This window comes from Chelmon rostratus, chromosome 11, assembly GCF_017976325.1.
Source record: "Chelmon rostratus isolate fCheRos1 chromosome 11, fCheRos1.pri, whole genome shotgun sequence".
Classification (NCBI taxonomy): Eukaryota; Metazoa; Chordata; class Actinopteri; order Chaetodontiformes; family Chaetodontidae; genus Chelmon; species Chelmon rostratus.
Genome location: NC_055668.1, coordinates 8,307,521 through 8,330,570, shown reverse-complemented (window position 1 = coordinate 8,330,570; position 23,050 = coordinate 8,307,521). Strand labels below are relative to the sequence as shown.

Genomic DNA, 23,050 nt, shown 5'->3' with positions numbered 1-23,050 from the left:
CATAATCTGCCCTTAACATCAAAAACAGGAAATGTGTTCAGCAGTGCCCTTCATGGTGTCAACGTGCAACTAAAACAGAGCAGAACAACACACTCGCATGCACACATTCCTGACAGGACGGGGTGATTCATTCATGCTTTGTATGAATGAGTGGTTCTGGTATAAGCGCTGCTGCAAAGCCACCAAAGGAGACCCTCCCATACTGAGCGATCTATAACCAGACAATAAGGAACAAGGTTTTAAACAGAGCATTTCTTGACTATCACAGATGAAGTCAGTCCCCTGGGTGTTGCTCCGGTGCCCTCGCCCCTCTGAGCTTCCTCTGACAGCTGTTTGGCTCATAATGGGCTGGATCCCAAAGAGCTGTAAGGCACCAGTCATGCTTGTTTTACCATATCAGGCCGTTAAGCTTGCTCAAAGCCCCATGGAAAACCCATACGTGGCATGTCACACTTGGGGACTGCTCAGTTTTGAGGCGCAATGCTCTTCTCCTTTAGAAACCACTCTCTCTCTCAAGCCCTTGGTCTGAGACTAAAGATAGAGGGATCTGCATATTCATAGCAAAGATTAAGGAAACCCTTCCATTAATTTAGCCCCCCAAATGAAAGCTAATCCACTCCAAGACAAAAGATGATCGAGCCTGGAGTTGGTTGTTCAGACGAGGCAGGAAAGGGAGACCAAGCTTTAATTTACATATGAATTAACATTTTCTTCGTATTCGATGGCTGCATCAGACAGATTAAAGACTTCTAGGAAAGCAGTGACGGGCGCAGAAAAGCAGCTTGTCATTTTTGTGTGACCCGGTGCCCAGATTTACTGGACCAACGGCTGAAAATCAAACAAAACCAGATTACGCTGAAGAGAAAACACGACAATCTATGTGAGTGAGCTCAGAGTGTCGTACTTATTTGTGATGGAATATTAAAAACATGTCCAGTAGTTGACAAAGAGAGCTTTCAGAGATTGCACCAAAAGCCTTTTGTTGCTGAGATTTACCAAAGCACAATTTTTATTCAATCTGCTTCTATTTTCAAAAGTCAGGGGGCCACAGTGTGTTTGTGGATGCCGCGAGCCAATTCAAACTGTCTTTTTGCATCATGAATACGAGCAGTCTCTCAGGATTTACATGACCAAGGTTATGAATACTATAAACACTTTACATATCTGGCAACCTCTTTCTGCCCCGGCTCTAACCAGAGCTGGTTAAACATACATGGCACAATGGCAGCCTGGAGCCACTTTCTGCTCGGCAACAAGGTTCCAGTTTACACAGCTTTTTTCTGGGCCAGCCAGGCTGCCGTGACAACTGCCTTCTTGCTGCCAGTCAGACTCTGCATCATCTCCACTGATTCCACTCTCGTTAAATTATGTGCTGCAGGCAATGCAGCAGAAAACGTATCAAAGAAACTCTACAGAGTATTCATTAATTATGACAAATGAATGGTCACATGCTAGATTGCCTGCTCATTGGTCTCGGGGTCAGACAGAGTTCAAGTGAGGGAAAAAAAACTCATGGCATGTTACTGTTTCCATGATGAATGGGAGATACGCTGGTATGAGAGCGGTCAAAAAAGTACTTAAACTGGGGGAAAAAATGGAGAAGTGATGATGCTGACCATGGAGTGGCTGAAACGTGTCAATGCTAATCAACTTAAAAAGAGGTTGTGACCGAGTGAAAAGACAGATTTTAGCTTTGACAGGAACGCATCACCCATGTTGTCTGGAAAGACAACATACTGTCATTCCTAAATCACTTCAGTGGCCACCAAAAAACACAAATACCCCAAAGCAGCCATTCAGACAGATTATAAGAAACATTCCACCTGAAAAATGACGATTTCTATGGAGAGAATCTGTCGCTTTGGACCAGATGACTGTCATCAATGTGAAGAAGACAAAATCCAACATCTTCCAGTGGACCAAATTCAGACTTAATGGACAAAAAGCCAAGAGAGGAGCTGAAATTACCCCAAACTATCAACCCAACAGCTTAATGGTAAAAGGTATCGCTGTAACAACTCTCCCTGAGTGACGACTTGCTGGTTTAAAATTTGGGTTTCAAAATTGCACCGAGAAATGATGGCTTATTTTGCCAAGTGACAGTGTTTGATGGGAATCACACTGGGGCTCAGAGCAGAGGTGCAAAAAGCAAAAGGATTCCCGGAGTCATAGTAGTAGAAGAAACGCAAACACAAAGCGCACACAAACCTGCACATGCAAGCGAGCTAGCACTTGCAGATTAATGACACACAAACACACACACACACACACAAACACACGCTAAGCAGCCAGGAGAAGGGGGGAGGTTACACGAGGTGCCAGCAGCTTCAGCTAGGCTGGTTACCTTCAAAGGCTCGTGCTGCGTCAACCAGGTGAGACCAGTCCAGGCCCGAGGCAGTGTCTGGGAGGGGCATGAGGCCCGGGTCGCTGAACTTGGACCTTTCCGCCAAGGAGCCGTCAGAGAACCAAAACTCATCTGCAGAGACAGGCAGGCACTCTGATCAGTGTCTAGGCCTGGCGTGAGTTTAGGGCTAATCTCTGAGTCGCCCATCAGTTTGAATCAGAGCAGACAAGAGGGGTTGGGAGAGGAATGGAGGGGCGTAGAGAGGGGAAGGCAGGGGTTTATTCAAACTAGTCATCGCTGACTAAAGGGATGACACAACTCCAGCCTTGAGTCTATGCTATGTGAAGTAGCTCCTGTCCAGTCATACCTGTACCTGAGTCCAATTCTAACCTGGATGCACCGAAATAACAAATCCTCTTGAAGGTTTCAAACAGTTTAACTTTGCAAAGAAAAGTTTGGTAAATATGTGACAGCAAACCGCCATCTCTGCATAGCACTCGCAAGGCGCTGTCTGAGGGGCGATAAATGACTTGTCAAAGTGAATGTCTTCATGTTTCAATCAATATCTCCTTTCCCTCCCCTCTGTCTCGTGCACCCTCCCTCCCCGTCAGCCCTGAAAGACAGGGAATGCAATAAACAAGCTCCCATTCTGCAGAGAGGCATTTAGAAAAGCATGAGTGGAGAAGCAGAGAAGAGACAGAGAGAGCTTGAGGTGATGCTGACACTCTCCTTTCAATTTACCCCGCATCTTAGAGCTCGAGTGATTCACTGTTTACAAAATTGGACTGTTTCAGTAAGGGAAGAAGAGAGCTCGCCTTCTCAACTATCCTTCACAACAATCGCGAATCCATCAGGTTGACAGCAGAAGAGGCTAAAGAGAGAAACATCTTTCCAAAAGCCATTTTCTATCTAACGACGGCAGCCGGAGACGGATGAGGAACGGTATGGAAATGAGACAGGAGGGACAGAGAGGGAAGGCAGGCAGGGACTTATGAGTGAATGAAAAATAATGTATGACAGCCACTGTGACACTCCTGATGGGAAAATAGGCATGTTCATGTCACAGATCTTAAGGACCTGCAGCAGCGCAGGCAGGACACATCACACCTCTCATCACTAATGCATATTCAGTGGATGCTGGGTGAACAGTAGAAAGGGGAATACTAGCCAGAAGTGACAGGTGTCTGCTTAATGCAGATGGAGCGGCAGGCCCCTTGCAAGTTGCATGCCGCCTCACCCAGTTCCAATTAGTTGGCTGTATTGAGGAGTGTTGCTGGAGTGTGTACCAGTTGTGCTAATGATATTGGTAGGACACAAGTGGCTCTTCAAACAAGTACCTATATCCTGGCTCTTATCTGATGCCAGAGAAGAAGAATGATAATCCAAGAGCAACATGCAGAGAACGTCTACATCAGCCACCCTGCCTCTGGGAGGTATTTTAATAAGACAGTGCTGAGGTCTGTTTGTTTTCTTTACAGCAGCTTTTCTGCAGTACCCTTGGTGAGGTATTGCACACATTTCTCACTGTCTGTACTCACTCCTTAGGTTGGATGCCCCCTGGTTGTGGATCATACGTGGAGGCAGCGTGCTGTGGTAAGGTGGGGTGGTGCTGAATAGGATGTCGTTAGGCATGGCTTGGTCCAGCATGGAGCTGTGCGAGCTGGCGTAGGACGAACCCTTACGGTTACTACACACACTCTCGTCTGATAGCGTCCGGTATAGGGAGCGCCTCGGTGACAAGCTTCCCACTGCTGACACCTGAGAAAAGAAGGGGAACTATTTGTCAAGACATAGTCACAACAATGCAAATGAATGAGCTGAATGACCTCCAAACCCCCAGCCATGGCCCCCTCTCTGCACCTTCCCTGTGCTTTGAATTTCCTCTGCACAGCAGGTTTACAAGCGCAGGCAGCGGGGTGGGTAAGGAGGGAACATCGGGGTGCAGTGTCAGGAATCAATTACAGTCTTTGCTCTCAGGAAAATGCAGATGGATTGAGCACAGCTGGAGAGTGTCTGGCAAGTGGGGAAAAACAGGGGACAGGGCTTGTGGAGGTGGTGACAGAGGTCACAGCGCTAAGGCAGCCAATAGTCACTGAGCCTAATGTGAGAAACCATAGAAGCAGAGTGGACTAAATATGGCCATTGTGGCTCTATGGGTCATAATAACTTTGTACTCACCGCCTCCATTTGGGCAAAGGAGGAATGTGCAAAACAACGTACATCAGGGCAAGCTGCACGTTTGTCTCTAAGTCTGCCTGAAAGTAAACACAACCCCTTGAAGAGCCATCTACAGCCAGCTCAACTCTCCAGGTGACCAAACCACCCTGCTATATGTGCAGGGCTGACTGTCACTGCAACTTTACTGTCTTCTAAGGAAGCTCAGAAAACTAAATGCGATGGCAGATTATCTTGGGGACCATAAGGACAATCATGAGTCATTTGACTATGATGACAGACTGTGTTTAGACTGCGACTTTGTATTCCTTCAAATGTAATTAGTAGTATAATAGTGCAATTATTGCAGTTAGGTTAGCCAGCAAGTTGACCCAGATGTAGATCCCTATGCACAAAGTCATAATGGCATTTTTGTGGGGAGGCTCGCACAGCTTTCCTTGATATATATCGTTTTGTGGAAGTCCTCGTTTCCATTAATCTCTACAACAGAGGTGGTGAGTGTAAATTTAGCATGACCCATAGAGTCAAAGTGACCACATCTATGGGAAATAGGCCAGGCTAAAAATGCCAGAAATCTCCTTTAATTAAGCTCCAAATGAGCTATTATCTAGGGATTGTCAATACAGATAAATAGAGAACAGCAGAGCTACTGTATGAGCCCATTAAATGCAGGACTCTATTAAAAACTCATCATATTTAAATAAACTAAGTACACATTTTCTTTTGTGTGCTTGTTTACAAACCAGACAAAGACCCAATGAACACAGTTCAGTGAAGCGGTGGGTATAATGTACTTACATAAAGTGTGTTTGCTGCTTTGTGTGTACTCTCTAGAATAGTACTTGTATTGCAGAGAATCTCATGACTTAAAGAGGCTGATGCAAGGCATTGCAGAGGTCAAAAGGCAACACGAGGTCAGGGTGAACAATCACAAAGCTTGCGAGGGTTTGAAAAGCAGTGACATCCCTGAGGGGATGTCCTCTGTGCACAGAGAAGGATGAGTACCGCTGCTGGGATACTTGAGTTTCGTGACTGTGGCCAGAATTTTGTCAGAGGATCTCCTGTTTAAACACACAAAACCACAAAAGCCAATCCAATCCATCACTGTCCCTTTTAGCTTACATAAATATTGCAGGAGTGACATCAAAAGTAGCCACAAATGATATGCGGGGCAGTTGGCCAGATGGGTAAATGTCTGCCTTTGGCTTCCCAGCTGTAACCAACACTAGACTGATATCCCCACAAGCCAACACCCAACCATCTCAATTTCAAAGACGGATTCCCCACAAATCCCATCGTGAGAATTTAACAAACATCTAGTAAGTCTTTAAATATGAGATATATACTGGAATTCAAAGCAGCAAACATACTGCCTCTGAAGAACATCTCAGAGGCTTTAAACTTAACAAGGTTGTCTCTTATTGCAAGTTTTCCCACCTAACTTTACAAGATTAGACCCCATAAGGTTCTCGCTCATCAAAACAACTTTAAAAAGGATTTTCTGCTCTCTCATATAAAGCAAAAATAGCACAGCCTTAGAACTCCAATAAATGGAGTCACGGCAAATGAAACCATTTGCAACAGGGCTTAATGTTTTTTCATAAGCCATCTATTTATTACATCTACAGCATCAAACCAGGCTCTCTGAACACATCTTGGCATTGGTTAGCTGAACCTGCTGTGCACAATATGCAGAAAATATTGTAGAAATCAAACCTGCAAGATTATGGACTATTTCAGTGTGTCTAAATCCACCTCAGCTGGCAACATGATTTGGGCTGCAATGTGTTTGAATTCTTTTGTAGAGCAGCAACGTTCTTATCAGCCTCAGCAGCACTGAATCCACCTAGATTTTTCCTGATTTCCCTGACTTTTTTCCTCAGTGCCCACACTGAACAAAGACAACAAGCAGCTTTGTAAGCCTTTGACATGCCACTTGGGAGGATGTGTTGGACAACCACCTATTCAGATGCCTTTTTCTTTCCCACAGGAGGTTCAAAAGAGGAACGTTGTGGGAGAACAAGCTGTGAACGGCCTTTCCTTTACGTCAGCCACACAATAGTCTGCCTGTCTGTGGAAGGGCGTCCCAGCGGACACGACGGCTGGCAAGGAAAATCTCTCTGCACCTGCTCACCCACACAATGGCATCGGGTGACTACCGGAAGTGACACATGAATTAACCTTTACTGCAGACTCTGTTTAATCACATTACAGATTTAACAAGTCAGACTGTATGAAATTAGAAATACATCAATGATGTTTCCAACATTGTCATTATTGTAATTTGATTCCTTTACGTGCCAGCTTATGATTGAAAACATGCAGTCCCAGAGAAGCCGCTCCCTGAAAAGAACAGTATGTGTTCATTGGGATCAGATGTGTACAGTATATGGTTGGAGTATCTGGCTCTGTGCCGTCCCTCATGCATCTCTCTCCCAGATTGCTTTTCCACACACTGTATTATCACACTGAATCAGACTGGAGAGTGAGATTACAACAAAGACTGTACTTCTCTTTGAATTCGACAAGCAGCACTGTGCACCTTTGTACTGGTTACTGCGCTTTCCATCTCTGTGGGAAACAAATAGCATCAAATGAAGGGAAATCACAGTGCGGGCCTGATACACCTGCTTTCATTTTAGACAGGCACTGATGCTTCCTGGTTCTCTTTTCAGCACTACACTATATATATACAGTGCAAGCCCAGTGTACGACAGGAAGACAAACTATTCACTGCACTGAGGTACTTCATGTGAGGGGCAAGGCCTGCCTGTGCCAGAGGACAAGCCTGTCATCTCTGGGGATGAAGTGCATTTATATTAGAATTGAGCAGCATCCAAAAATAACTGATTTGTATGTCTCCAGGGTCTCTTCCTGGTAGATAATGGATGGGGGATGAGTGGTGGGGGATGGCGCAGGGGGAACTGAAGATGCAATTAATAGAGTCTGCAGGACCCGGGAACATCAAACATCGACGCACTCTCTGCAACTCCCTGCCTTGAATCCATGACATCCCGACTGAGCAAACCCAGACTCCCGCTATAAATTAAATTAGCCAAACACTCTGTGCCGCTCAACAGGGACTGAAAGGATCTTGTGTCGGGAAAGACAAGCCCTATCAGCTGTGTTGCTCAGCAGCAGGGCCAGCTGATAAGGCAGTACATGTTTGTCCTGCTTTTAGTTGCTTCCCAGCAAGAGGTCATCTGCTCTGATACTGGCCTTGTATGTACTACGCCTGTTGGTCAGCATGATAAAATAACCTTAGGGTTTGCAGTAGATCCTTGGAATGTATATAATGTAATATAACCATGCAATCAACATTACTTCACAATTTCAACTGTTCAATTATCATGTAATTTAGAGATTAGTTGGTAAACCAGCCACATTGACCTCACCTTCCGTGTCCTGTCTTCTCCTGGAGGGCTGTCGGGCAGCATCATTTTAAGGTATTCTTCTTTGGACAGTCTCTGCAGTGATTTTCCATCCCGTTCAGCGGCCTGGAGCCGGCAGGCAGCCTCCTGTGCGTACAGCTGCCTATAGACGATACAGAGGGCACAGAAGAGCAGAGCTCATCAGACGGGGCATACAAGCTACAAGCTGCAAGGGGAGGCCTTGGGCCATTACAGCTTGGGTCCAGCTGTTTAGAAAATAATGTCATATCATACACAGGCTTCAGGTGGATCCATCTTAGCATGCCAACATCAGGTGCCTCCCTGCTACATGCTAGTGAGGTGAGGGTAACGGGGGTTGGAGAGGGGAACTAGGGAAGGAATTTATTTCCAATCCCACCCTGTTCGATCTTACTCTGCCAACCCCATGATTAAAGAGACTGTGAAGACTGCAGCCAAGCACGCTGAGAGGTAGAGGAAAGGGGAAAAAAAGAGAATTTTTGACAGAAATTACATCTAGAGACAAGTGCAAACCAGGGACTCAAAGGGAGTGTGAGCACAGCTGGACGAGTCAGACAACAACAACAGAGGAAGACATGAGAGCTATTAGACAAGGTTGGAGAAGGACCCATAAGAGGTGACATGTTTTGTTTTGGTGGTGGTGGTTCTCAGTGGGGTATTCTCAGAAAACATTTACATGATTTTGAGGGTGCTGTGGGTATAGAGGGGGGTGCAGCGAAGGGAGGATGTGACCTGGCTAGTGAAGTTGTGTGGCTGTGAGACCTCTGCTTTAAGTGAGCAGCCTGTGAGCATGACACACTGAGTGCTGTTGGCAGGCTGTTATATTGCCGCAGGGGGATACGATATGCTACATGGTGAGACGTTGGGACAGTTGGCTGTGATGGTTACCTAGAGGCACTAGAGCTGGGAGCTGCCCTGTTTAAAGCTTTTGGCACCATGGCAACCAAGTCCTAAATACATAGACGGGCCTTGCAAACGTCCGTGTGTGATTGCCAGATGCATTCGGACTGATCCATGACATCTCTGGTTCAAAAGCAATTGCTTTATTTTGAAGGCTGAATCCAGGAAAAAGTACAGCATTAATTCGGTAGGTATACTGGGGGGGTGGGGGGGCTCTGACTTAGCTCTCAAGATTGATCTATGATTACATGTGATGTAGCATGAATATCAGATATACCAGAGTTACTTGTACTCAATTCTATATGTGATTTTGCTTGATGCTCTTGCCTCTCGGTAACTGACAGAAACATGGAATGATTCATATTTTTATTTGCCAGAAATGAATGGAAACATAACTACAGAAGTTCAGAGAGTGTGCTGGATGAGGGTCTAACAGGAGGACATGTTGGTGGACAGTACACAGCAGTGGGATTCTGTAGGAGATATAGCAGAAATGTCACAGCCACTGACGCACAGCTGGTTGTCCTCCGCTCTCAGCAATGTGCCCCATGGCAGGATTCACATTATAGACGTGCTAAGAGAGACGACTGGGATGGTGGTCCAGGACAAAGAAGTGTAGGGATATGTGGGGGAGCTGGCTGGGTCAGACTAGGGCCACGAGGTTGACTTTGACTGACTGTGTACCTTGAACGCTCAGACAGCATTTTGAGAAGGAAGGCTAACAAGCTCTCCGCTCCGCTGGAACAAGAAGACGCAGAAGCAAGAGAGAAACAGCGCAGGGTTAGGAGCATTGTTACACATCCTGCATTACATATAGTGTTGCAGCAAATGAAAAAACTTTTTAGAAAGGGGGAAGAGAAACTTCATTATGTTAGAACAATATCTGTGAGTAATATTAGGCCATTCATCATGAGGCACTGTTATGTAAGATGAAATAAAACTGCAGGAATATATAAACAAACAATGGGGAGGGTAACTGAATTACAGAGCTTTTTCATAAGTCGGCAGAAGATGACTTCAGTGCATGCGATCAATCACATAGCCCTTAAGTGGCAAATTTCACAGCCTAAATGAAATTACTTGGGAGCTAGAGCAGGGGGTTTCTTCCAGGGCAAATCTCACATTCTCTCCTTCACAATATACCTCGAGCCCACACGCAAACACCGTCAAACAAGCACACACACCCACACGTTCATATCCACTCACACCATCAAAGCGGCGTTTAAATTTCACCATCAATGGCTCTCTGTTCTCTACAGCAAACCATTCAATTAGCAGACAGATGTAGTCAGTCGTCACTGCTCATATAAAGTCTGAAGAGAGTATGCATTCTCCACCTGGCTGAGCGACGGCATACATTGCTCTTCCTTTGCCATATTTCTAGAGGCTATTCTGTGGCAGATGTTCCTGGGTTATGTGTGACAGCAGTTTGTTCTGTGTGGAGGGTTGTTTGGCTCCCAGCAGAGATGCTGATCTGGTAGAGACTCAGCCTGGTAGTCCACGGGGACCCGGCTTCACGGGAGCGATCAATAACCACAAGTGACATGTGCCAAGTGTATTACGTCCACGGCTTCATCGAGCTTATTTATTTTGTGGCTGTCGCCTTCAATCAAGGCCAGTTTATGCACACTGGGTGGGGGGCGGGCGCTTGTATTGGAATGGGTCTGACTCTAGTGCAACAGTAAGTCTGGGGGGGAAAACAGCTCTACAGTGAGAGAAGCAGTGGTGACAAGGCCTGTTAGGGTGATTAAAAAGTGTGTCATCTAGCTTTGCATGATAGACATCGTTAAAGTTGACGTGAACCAGAACCAAAAATCACTAACTTTGCGGTATGAGAGCAGTACATGAGCAGAATATTTGGCGATGCTGTCATACATGCTCTCTCTTACTTTCTCTCTCTCTCACACACACTCACCCACACTCTGAAATGTTAGGAGGTCCCTCAGTGCTGGGGGCATCATCATCATCATCATCATCATCATCATCATCATCAGTTGTCTTCGTGCCCACTGGGAGTTTGCAACGGGACTGTGGCCGCGTCTGTCCACAGGCCTCTGAGCTGGGCCCTGGCCCCGGCTCTGGCCCTGAGCTGCTGGTCTGGGGGATGGTGTACACCTTGGAGGAGTCAGCGGACATACCGTATCTGGCACCACGGGCCAGGGGACTGCCAGAGTGGTGTGAGCCACTGACCAGATGGCAAAAAAAAAGCAAAAAAAAAGCATAATGTAACTCAAAAGTGACCAAAATGAATGACTTTGAAAAACAGAGAGGAAACATGAAAGCATGAACAAACATCAAAAATGAAAAAAAAGGATATAAATGACAAGCAAGGCAACTCTGATGTAGTGATTTTTTTTTTATCTGAAAATGAATACTGAAAGCTCAGCTCTGCTGTCATCAGGATGACATCATTTCCTCTGCATTAAGTATAGTCACGGTGGTCACCCTTAACCCACATTGCAAGATGACTCACATCCAGTCTATCATGTGTGTATTCCTGCTGAACTTTGCCCTTTCAATATTTAGCAAAATATCAACTGACAAACTAGATTAAAGGGTCAGTGCACTCAAATCATTAAGAAGCGTATTTTCCCACTGCCTCCCCGCTGGTATTTAGCCAGTTTTATTGTAGAGATTCTGAGATATCCACCACTCTGACTCCTGCTTATTTCTGGCTCTGAAAGCACAAAAAATACAAAAAAAAAATAAAGTAACTGCATGGCTGGATACCTCTTGGTAAGTGGAAAATGTTTCTTATTCTATAATCTCAGTTAACTGGCCCATGAAATTCATTGAAATGGTCAAAGCAACGCTGTATTTATAGAGAAAAATAACATAATACTAGAGTTCTTAATATTTTGTTGATATTTCAGCTGCAGTTTCTAAAAATGCAGCTTGTTAACTTCTAAATCCATTGGATTTAAATGTGGTTAGGAGCTATTTACTTGATTATGATTATCGTTTCAGCTTTGTGAAAATATCCATATCCTTACACTACATCCTCATTCATGTAATGGTAAATTCATGAAGGATGAATGTATCACATTTGACAGTGATGTGAAAATGAGCTGCAGCATGTGCAGTTTTAAGAAGTCCCCCTGAATAGCATCTACGGTAGTTTCCAATTCATCTCGTTATTAATATGACAGTGGACAGTTTTTGTCTTGTGTCACCTGCCTGGTTAGGATTCATCTGTCAGTGGCTCAAATGATCCATAATGAGATCACGTTTTGGTTCGAACATCTTGTCGTTTGCTGGAAAACTTTCAGCAAACACAAAACATTCTCCTAAAATACCCTGAGACATCAGAGTTGGCTTTGGCTGTAGCCACTACATACTCTGTTTCCATATTCATGACCATCTGGGCCACACCCTGCAAAGCGTGCTCCTGCTGCTTCACTGTTTGTTCAGATGACACTCTGGTGTCAAAGACCATTAGATAAAAGGTGGGAAGCATCGGAGTAGTCAAGGTGATGGCATGGGCTCTTTACTCATTTCTGAATGATAACCAGGAGTGGACAGTTCTGACGTCTCCCAAACAGGTCAATGATCTGAACAGATTGTGGTAACATAATCCTGCATGGCATAAACAAATAGATACCCATTCTATTTCACAGAGACAGACTGTGAGTAGCTGCAGGGCCAACCCTCTGTGACACCTCTCCTCTTTCCCAGATGGGCCCCAGTCTGCTGAGGAGAACTTGGGTGACGGTGTGATGAAACCCCCCATGTTGCCCCAGCCTGACAGCAGCCCCACCCACCAGCATCAGCACAGCTGGACGAGTCAGGCTGTGGGTCAGGAGTGAGGGAGCACGGCTGGGTGAAAAGGTCAGCTAACAGCTAGCAAGCAGTCTTTTGTGCATGTGTGTGTGTTTAACAGGACAGATAATGGGCTGATGAGTGCAGCTGTGGTGGTAGTGTATGTGTGAATATAAACCCACATGTTTGAACTCAGTGGATTGTGCTTCCAGCCATATACCGTGAAAAGGGTGTGATTTTTCAAATCAATGACCCAACACGCTAGAATTAGGCCACAACAGAACCACCTAATTACCTTTAGAGAAGAGAGAACATCAGGGTCACCACTGACATTAGCTGGAGTACATAGTGTGGTGAGTAAAAGGAAAAACAGCATTAACACATATCTGTTCATCAAAATAACTTATTTAGAAGTTTGATGGGATTGGTTCCTTTGGTATGTGACGTCATGTATGAAACCCTGGCTGTCTGAATGCCCAGCCATGGTGTTGACTGCTTGTTTCTCTCCTCCTCCTATTTCTTGTAGCATATAAAAAAAACATGCCATGGACATGTTAATAAGGTCAAAAGCTTGATTTTCATTGGAGCGGATGCGGAGCGGGCTTTAAGTGTTGGACCGCTGCAGAATAGCTTCAACGAACTCTGCGGGAGGAACGGATGCCATTCTTCCAAAGGAATTCCCTCATTCGATGTTATGATGATGGCTTTCCAACATGGTACTCCAAAATCTCCCACAGGTGTTAAATTGAGATCTGGTGACTAAGAAGGCCATAGAAGTTGATTTCTATCATTTTCATACCATTCAGTGACCCCTTGTGACCTGTATGGATGCATTTGTTATGATTCTCCTCTTAAGCATTCAGATTTTTCCCTTTCATTTGTCATCCATCTCTGTCTTGACAAGAGGCAAAATATTTGCTGCCCCAAATACACCAAAACAGCCCATATATGTAGCTACACATCTAAACTGTCTTTTGGTGGAGAACAGTTAAATTAAACACACATCCTGTGTCTGCACCATACCTTGAATGGGATGAAATCTCGCTCAGGTCTCCGATGCTTCCTTCCGTTACATGACTGGACATAATGGCGGAGGCGTAGCCCTGTGGCAGGTACAGTTTCCCGTGATCGTCCTCTGATGCCCCGTCCTCGTGGTGCTCTGATACCCAAGGGTGTCCCTGCTCCCCCACCCTGCCCTGCATCAACACCCGGGCCCCAGGGGCCACGCAGGGATTAGTGTCGATGCCACTGTCTGTGGACGCCCCTTTGATGTAAGTGAGGCCCAGCATCTCCGGGTCCATCAAGTCTCCAGAGCCAAAGTGCTTATCGTCGCTGTTGCTGGAGGCGTTGCTTGAGAGAGTGTTGCTACTTGAGTGGCTTGAGTTTTTATCCCCCGTCTGGTTGAAAGAGAGGAGTGAAAGAGAGAGAAATACAGTAAGTCAGACAAGGTCAAACAGCAGGTGCAAATGATTCTTACGGCTGTTTTAACACGCTTGGGGCACCATAAGGGGATGGGCTGACCCATCGGGCAACATCACATGGTCGTGTGTCCCTTACTGAGGCGACAGTTTGTTTTCTTGAAGCCTACAATACCGTAAAGCTAGTTGACAGCTACAGGAATAAAAACAGAATATGCAGAATGTCACATACTAAAGTTTGGTAATTGTGTGAGAGATCTTAACGCTGCTAAATCATGTAAAGAACTTAAATTATATCACATCAAAAACAGCTAGTCTGATCTGAAAAAAACAAGTTCTGGGCATGAGGGAGGAGAACGGTTTACATTTTTATCCACTGGCTGGGGTTAATGCAACACTGGCTGAAAGCACTGAAAAATGTTGTTAGCTGTGTGCGCCAGCCTCCGGCATCAAAGGAGAAATAAAAGACAGAAGGCGAGATGGGCCAAAGAAAAAAAGACAAGTGAGAGGGGAATATAGAGAGAGGGGAAAATGAGAGGCTCAAGCACTTAATATATTCAACCTTCCAGGAAAATGTGTCCTAGAAAAGTGTGAGACAACCAGAAACGGTGATGAGATGAGACGCCCGTTAGCATGCTGATGAAGGGAAAGTGATCAGTGCAATGAGCGGAGAAAGGGGGCGACATGAGGTTGAATACCCCAATTGAGCTGGTTGCTGCAAACCCATAAACAAGGACAATTTGACCTCATCCCAATTCAAACACTGATGTGGGAAAACCAGGTCTGACAGTGCAGAGTTGGGCATCAACTCCAAACATAGCACACATAGAGGCTACAGAAAACTGCTTTAAAGAGCTTTTGTGCCCTTCAAAATAAGTTGACAAGGAATTTCTAAACACTTCCATTAAATGTCATGTGGGCAGCTTCTGCCAAACAGAAATTAAAGTAGGTCAGGCATTTACCCTGGACAGCTTGTTGGGTGAGTCTTTTCCTCCTTCTCTTTGCTTCAGAGGGTTCAGGATCTTTGTGGACGGGATGTGCCATTTGGCCTCTGTGGACCGAGAAGAAAAAGCTGAGTGTAGAGAAGTGCCGGTTATAAACAGACAGCATGAATCACCATAAGTGCAACTGATGAAAGCCCTGGGTCACAATGCTTTTTAAAACATTACATTGGTAGACATTTTATGCACCTGAATCATGACTGCTTAGATAAAACAACATCAGACTCACCTGCAGACCTGGTCCTCTCCAGGGTGGGCTCCCTCTCTCTGTGGATCTCTCCATCCACCCCCTGGATGTCCCCTGCCCGCTCGTGGAGGATAGGGGAGGGACACCTGCAGAAAGAAAGAGGAGGAAAAAGGGCTGTGAATTATTTTCTGCCTATAGAGTGAACTCTGTATTCTAGTCATAGAATAATATTCAATAGATTCAACACAGATGTACAGCAATTAGCTCAAGATCATTTAAGGTCGAATCACTTGAGCTCATAATAGAATAAAGAAGCTGCCAGACAACGCTGACAAGAGTCCTTTCATTCGACTCGGCGTGCCAGGCGCTCTCTCGCTCTCGACAAAAGGGAGAGAGCAGCAGATTTTTCAATGCGGGTCTTAATTAAACCTAAAGAGCTAATAAAGGTTACAGCAGATGAACAGAGGCCTCAGTGTCTGGTGATCTTTAGCAGAGACTCTAACTGGAGATCTGTCGGCCAGTCAACGTGTCTGCTGTTCTGCACCGTGGCAGCTCTGACAGGGCACAGTGATGCCTGAGAGTTCAGTGCACTTTTGAGGCCTCTGACAGAAAAGCAGCAGCGTGGAGCCAAGCCTCTTGTCATGGTCCGTAACCACTTACAGACAGACATTGGTCTCTGATGGATTCTGCTCATGTACAAGACTCAGCCTGACAGATGTTAATGTGTGTGCAGTCTGAAGCCATGCTGCCCTGCAAACCATCATATGAGAATATTGAACACTGAATGCACTGAATCTACTTTGATTTGTACTGTGAAGAGGACAAAACATGTGAACTGGAAAATTATGATGACAGAAAGAAATTGCCGCGGCTATAATCATGTTGACAGAAGCTACAAGCTCCTCTTGCAGAATTTCAGTTTCTTTGAGATAATTTTTGCCAAAAACTTTCTTTTCAATGGCCAAAATTACAGTGTAGTTTGCTAAAGAGGCACTTCAGTCACAGCAAAATATACAAAAGGACAAGAAAATATTCTTTATAATCACTTCCTATTATACTTAAGTGCTCATCTTTTTTTAAATATTCTGAACAGAAGACAGAGGATGTGCTCAAAGTTACAGCAAAGCAAAATACTGTACTTGGCTTGGATTTTTAATGGCTTAATTTGCAGAGTGCCCATTTATGTTGGAGGAAGTCTTTATGTTCTTCTGCGTGAAATCACGAAACCAATGCATTAGGATGATTGGATGGAAACTACAATAATAAATGCTAAATGGAAAAAATCTCATACATTAAAACTCATCATCCTCCATCATCTTCCCTCTTTAAAGCTCTGGATGTGGTATTAGACTGTGGCAGGCATAATTTTATTGTTTTGTTCAATCAAAAAAAGAGTGATGACTGGCCAAAAGTGCGCTGATGATTTGGTCATTTCATGTGGAAAAATTGCTGTCATTTTGAAAGTTCTCAGAAAAAGAGCTGGGACTGATTGTAGCTGCATTCATTACTGACAAACCACATATTCCTGGAGGGACTACTTAGAGGCCATTTCAAAAAAAGTAGCAGTGCTGTGGTCCCGTACCCATCATATCCAGGCTGCTGGGACCAGGTGCTGCTGCCGCAGGGTCCTGGATCACTGGAGGAGGACTGGTTGCTGGGGGAGCTGCGGTAGTGCTGGTCTCCCTTGTTACATGAGGTGACCTGGGGGTTTTCCATATCCTGCACTGTCCTGCAGAAACAGAGGGGCAATAGACATACGAGTGTAAAACACGCTGCCGTGATCAATCAGAAGTACTGAAAAATGAACTCAATTTCCCAGGGGCCAGGGTGTCATCTCTAAAAGGCTCTTTTTTCAGTCTGAAGCTATTAAAATTATTTACGTCAAATAAAACAGAGAAAAGCAATAAATCCTCAGTTATGATATTTCGGAATCTGCAAATGTTTGTCATTTGTGTTCAATAAATTGGATAAATTGATTGTAAAAAAAAAAAAAAAAAAGAGTACTTTTTCCATTAATCAAGTAATTGCTATTCTAATAATTTCAGCACTAATCCATGTGTATGGATTATTATTTGAAACCATTTTATTTTTGATGCTTAAATTTGATTTTGGACTCAAAAAGCAGAAATTTCACAACAAACTGGAAACACGTTTTCCTCCACACTGTTTCCTGCGTTAAAGATTACATTATTGGGTGTCACACTGTGAGTAGTCTGTTGCATGTGAGCACCATGGATAATCTCTAAGAAAATGTGAGAACTGTCAGTAAGGGGGAAGGTGTCTTGTTCCCCAAAGACAAACAGAAACAGAGATTAGTTATGGTAATAAACCTGAGTGAGTTATCCAGATGGTGAAGCCAGTATGTGCAGTAAGGACAGAAGTAGCTTCTGAATATAAGAGAATGCTTGAGATTTCCACTGTGAAACACAAACTTGACTCACCTCTTTTCACATATGACCTGTTAAACGAAGTTTACTCACTTACATATTTTGGCTTTGACCATTATTTTAGCTCAACCTATTCAAAGTGTATGTTGCTGCCGTGCAATAAGCCCTGGCCTGACTTAATGTCAGACATGAGGTTTCTTTGTTTACTTTCGCCTGGTCAGGAAAAACTTGCGGACTACGGTCCAGAGGGAAAAATAAACACTGGATTCAAGTTATGTCTGCTGCCTGGAGGCCTTCCTCTCAAAGCACCAAAGAAGGTTAGATGACCGGACGGAAATAAGGCTACAAAAGCAGAGGCAGGATGGCTTTCACATTGAGTCTCCAGTCAGGTCTCGCAGCCAAATATGCTATACGCCTTTGATCTCTGTGTCTTTATTCTAATGTATGCTTATATCATGGGTTTAGGATTGGATCTGAATTAAGCTCATTAACATCCTAACAATTACAAGCATGACGGAAAATTCAAGATCAGAACTACGCAGGGATATTTCATTAAACAAATCCATTAAAACCATATCATTAAAAAAATCACAATAAAAACGTCCACTTAGGAGACAAATTCTTGGCATCAAGCCTTTCTGCTTTGTCATCAGGTTTCCTTTGTCTAGACCTCCATGGGAAACTCACTAAACTGTCAGTAAGTCTGTCGCAGCACACATCATTGAACGCTTTGGCCGGATCGCTACATTTCCTCCACGGCTGAAGTGTTAGTCTCCTCAGCCAGGTCCAGGCACTTTAATGTGAAACAGCAGCAGCTGCTTTTTGTTCTCCTCTTCCCTCCCTTCACATAATGTAAAGTTCTGGGGGGATACTGAACAAAATGTTTCTGTCTGCGCTGCAATAACATTGGAGGCTACAGAGATTAGCAGCCGGTCTCAGTTGGCTGCAGAGTAGGTGTCATATTTTACAGTGTGAAGTCTGGATTCAGCTATATGTGTGAATGGGATGATGCTTTATCTAAGATATCAGGACTCATATGTGTCCTGCAGACCAGCGGTTTTGTCAGATATCCACCCACAGCTCTGTCAGATGAACTCACTGATACCACCTGTCATGTTCCAAACATTTTCATTTGAATTCACACTGGATGTTATTCAACACTATTAATTACACAGAACTGGATATTGTTTCAATAATGTTTTATTAAAAGCTAACTGTCAATGTTTAGGTCAGACTGGTCAAGTTCGCATTCTTGCCACTACCTCTTAGAGAGGAACCATGTTAACACTTTTATACCTAACTTTTATCCATAGATAAGCTAATACCATTATTATCCATCACTCAGCTATCTATTTTAACCATATAGTATATCTGTTTTTGCTAATTATTGCAATCTTTTATCAATTATTGAGCTACTCTACAGTACAATCTTGCCACGTATCCCTGGCAAATGCAGAAGTACCCCTGGGGTACTGGTTTAGAATCACTGCTATTGATTGTCCACATGTTCAGTTTCTATTCTGCATGGCCACACAACATGGAAAAAAACAAATATAAAACAAAATAAATGAATGAAAGCAGCTTCTTCTTTACTAGAATATGATACGGTATAATAGTCTCCCCCTGCCTCTCTCTCCCTCCTTCCCTCTTCAGTCTATGACTCCTTCGTCCCCCTCCTCTGCTCCCACTCCCTCTGGGGCACTACATATCGTGGTATGGGGAAGAGCTCTCTCTTTGTTTCTGCGGTAATTGGATGAGATGAGCTGAGCTGTGTCAGTGTCCCCATCACCTCCTCCTCGGCAGGGTGCAGGAAGAGGGAGGGAGCGTGGAGTAGGAGGGATACGGAGAGAGAAAGAAAGGAGCGAGGGAGAATGGAGCGCTCCCACTGCTAGGGACTCTGATTAGGCAGAGAAGGCGGCCATTATCCCAGTATAGTCAGAACAGGCAACACCAGGGGGGGTCGATGTGACACACTGGAAAGGTTATCATGACTGTAGGGGTTTCATTAGAATGAACAAATCACTGCTTTACATGGCTCAATGGAGATGTCCAAAAGAGACACAGCCTAGGACAGGAACAAAGTCTGACTGTGGCCTTATCATCTAAAGGGAGATGAAAGCAAAGCCGTGAATTCATTGGACTAAAATGCTCCAATTATATACATGCAAATAACTGAACACAATAACAGCCACTCAAAGTGCTACTGTGGCTCTTTTCTAAATGAGAGAGGCTGAGAGTTCAAAGATTTCTTCTCAAAGGATTGGATCTTTTGAGCATCATGATGTTTGATCCCAAGCTTTGCTCTGGCTGGCTTTCTGAAACACCTTGAGTAGAAAGCTTGACTTCCATAAATGTCTTGAAAGCATCACTTTGTTCATTTGTTTTGTTGAGTTTCTGCATTCGCTCACTTTTTTTGCACCACTGTCAATAATGTTGCTGTGACTTTATCTTGATAACATTTTACTTTTTTCACTATCACAAAAGGACTAAAGGTCAAAATATTAAGTTGTTATCTGCACTTACTGTGTATGTAGCAACAGCTTCCTGCTGAATCAAACTTTGTTCTTTCATAATGAAAATTCATACAACAATATTTTGATACAACTTTGTTACCTTGCCTTGCTGAGCCATCACCTTATCATCTTAACTGACCAAATTACTAAATGTCTCAAGAGTTGATTTTAACCTGTCTGAAAAGGAGAGGAGCTAATCACTGTTTACCTGGACCCATCTGGCAACTTCCTATCAAAGGAGGTGCTTCGTGGGATAGCTGCCTGGTGCTGCTGGAGGATCTGCTGGCACTGCAGGCGGTCGGGGCCCTGTGTGGGCGAGCCTCGGGATAGAGGTGCTCCAGCAGCTGTGGGCACCCGATGCCAGGTGGTGTTTCTCCTGAAGGGCGTCTTGTACTCGCAGGGTGTACCCTCACTGTCGACCTTGTACTCCACCATGGGTATGCGGTAGAGCTCAGAGCAGCCCCTGAGAGGGAGGGAGGATGGGGAAGGAAACAGAGAAGAAGGGTAAAGGTCAGACATGCGGTCGGGATTGAAAAGGCAACAGTAACATCCTAGTTGCACTGCAGGTTGCATTCTGTATGCTATTGCCTAAAATTTCAGCTCACCTCTTCAAGCAGTACTAATTCATTTTTTCTAAGCATTTAGCTACCATTGTGTTCAGCAGAGTTGATAACTTTGTCATTGTCAGGTTGGATGCTGCTGAGCAGGTTGTGTGTGGTGGGTTCATCTGAGAATAGGCGCATGTTGCTACTGGAAGTGGAGTGGATAAGAGTGGTGAGAGTGACCAATGAGCTAAAAGACGCCGGGGAGGGGAACAGAAGGGTTGGGCGATAATTCCCATTGGATTCGTCGCCATGCGTGACCTCTTTTACCTCACACACTGTTATTTTATTGTATTATTATTGTAACTCTGTAAAAACAGGGTGGAGGGGAAGCGTGACCACACACACACACACACACACACACACACACACACACACACACACACACACACACACACACACACACACACACACACACACACACACACACACACAGGTGCATGTGCACGACGAGGTCTTGCAGGCACAAACACTTTTCCCAGTTTAATAGAGCCAAAAATGTCAGCCTGCCACTTAATCAGCTATGGATCTCCTCTGAGAAGGTCTATACAGGAGTTTTTTACTCCTTCCACCTCCACCCCATTACTGCTAACAACACTGAGGATCTCTGGGATGAACAAGGCCTGTGATGCCATTTCATGCAACATTAATCTTCGGGTCTGGGCAGAGGCTTGGTGTGTATGTTTGGAAGGACGGGGGGGTTTACAGAGTGGTGGGTCAGGGTTAAGCAGCCTTGGTGCTTTGCTAGCTCTCCGAAAGCATCTCAAGCATGACCCTAATGATTACACTGCCCTCCCCCTCTAAAGTCCATTTTCCAGAACCCACTGTGGGATGGAAAACTGTGTATACTTTGCTGTGGTCATACATGTACACACAGTGGAGGTTGAGGAGGGTGCGATGGCTGATTGCAAAGGCTGCGGTGGAGGGGGCGAGTAATCCCTCTCAGAGACCTTTTCATCAAACTGGGCCATGGGTGGCTGGGCTGTTTACAGCTAGTCTCCCACTGGAGATGTGGGTGTTATAAGATCTAACGAGAAGATCATCCTTCGCTTCCTCCTCCTCCACCGTGTCGCCTGTCTCTCACATCTGGTCGATGTCATCTGCAAGCTGGCCTCATCCATGATGAACGACTGTCGACAGTGTGCTCTACATCCTCCGCAGTTTACATTACTTATTTACTGTATGTATGAAGCACGCATCACTGGTTTGATATATGGGCCAGTGAGAGTAATGAGTGGCCTTACAGCATCAGAAGGTCTGAAATGTCCGTGAATGTCCAGGAATGTATTTTGTTGGGCGAAGCTACTGCATGTACAAGAGGAGCTCAGATATTGGTGGGTTAACAGATAAAGTTATCATCCCACTTGTTGTCACTGTGTAGCCTGACGCCCTTTAATCAAGGTTTTGTTCAAGTCAGAGGAAAAGGAAGCTAGCAAGAGCGTTAAATCCTCCAGACTGTTGGTCAATTGATTTTCTAACAGGGCTACTAACCTACTCATTACCGTCATTAACTCTGTGTGTGTGGTCATGCCGGTTTGCCACACATCTTTACTCTCTGCTTGTCAACCGGAAAGGTTTCAGTGGTTGTCTCTTGCTCTGCGTTTTGCACCAGAATTACCACGAGCTGACAATGTATATTTCTGATATGATCCCAATATTCTCCCTCAGCGCCTCTACAATCTTAGCCGGGAGTGGAAATTCTTGTCTTATTGGCCTGATGTATGTGGAATGTGCTTCTTGTTTGTAATGTATAGGGGGCTTGGACTCAATGTATATAAATCATGGAGAAACAGCAGGAAACGGGTGTTTGGTCGACAGTTAAACCTGAGCTGGAAGCTGGTGGTAGAGGAGAGGCTGTTTGAGACATCCAGCCTGCCATAAGGAGAGGAGGAAGCCAAGAACTGGTGAGAAATAATACTGTCTGCTTCCTCTTGATTCCACCAAGAGCACTCTTCCAGATAAATGTGAGGGGCTATAAATCACACTAGATAAGCTTGTAAAGAAGGAGAACCTCTACCACTTAAAACAACATCCGGTTAACCTAAAATACAGCTGTGTCTCACTTGCTGGTGGAAATAATTTTACAACGCAATTGTCACAACTTGACCTGAAACTACCAAAATAAAAAAAGTTTAGCTCAGTTTGTGGCCAACTGAAGGTGAACAATCAGCTCCTTCAGTAAGCGGCTCTTAAAGAATTACAATAGATCAGTGTGACAACAGCACCTTAGACCTCAGTCGGAGAGCTGTCACTCTAATGACATGGCCAGTGACTGAGAGACATGCTAATCCATTCCCACAGTCAGAGCCCATGTCACAGCAAAGAGCCACAGAGGTGTTGACCTCCACCAGCCC

The 23,050-nt window shown here is 44.7% G+C and overlaps 1 protein-coding gene across 2 annotated transcripts in view; it reads right to left on the bottom strand.

The window, feature by feature from the left end:
- LOC121613572 (signal-induced proliferation-associated 1-like protein 2) overlaps window positions 1-23,050 on the bottom strand; it is an 80,617-nt gene that overhangs the window by 3,478 nt on the left and 54,089 nt on the right. Inside the window, exons 10-18 of one of the 2 annotated variants that reach the window (XM_041947029.1) lie at window positions 20,303-20,557; window positions 16,777-16,923; window positions 15,237-15,340; window positions 14,969-15,057; window positions 13,612-13,985; window positions 10,745-11,014; window positions 7,915-8,053; window positions 3,883-4,102; window positions 2,345-2,476 (exon numbers count right to left, since the gene is read on the bottom strand). In XM_041947029.1, the coding sequence (XP_041802963.1) occupies window positions 2,345-2,476; window positions 3,883-4,102; window positions 7,915-8,053; window positions 10,745-11,014; window positions 13,612-13,985; window positions 14,969-15,057; window positions 15,237-15,340; window positions 16,777-16,923; window positions 20,303-20,557 (1,730 nt within the window). Of the gene's footprint in view, window positions 1-2,344; window positions 2,477-3,882; window positions 4,103-7,914; window positions 8,054-10,744; window positions 11,015-13,611; window positions 13,986-14,968; window positions 15,058-15,236; window positions 15,341-16,776; window positions 16,924-20,302; window positions 20,558-23,050 lie in introns of those variants that run through there. The other variant, XM_041947030.1, reaches the window with a different exon arrangement.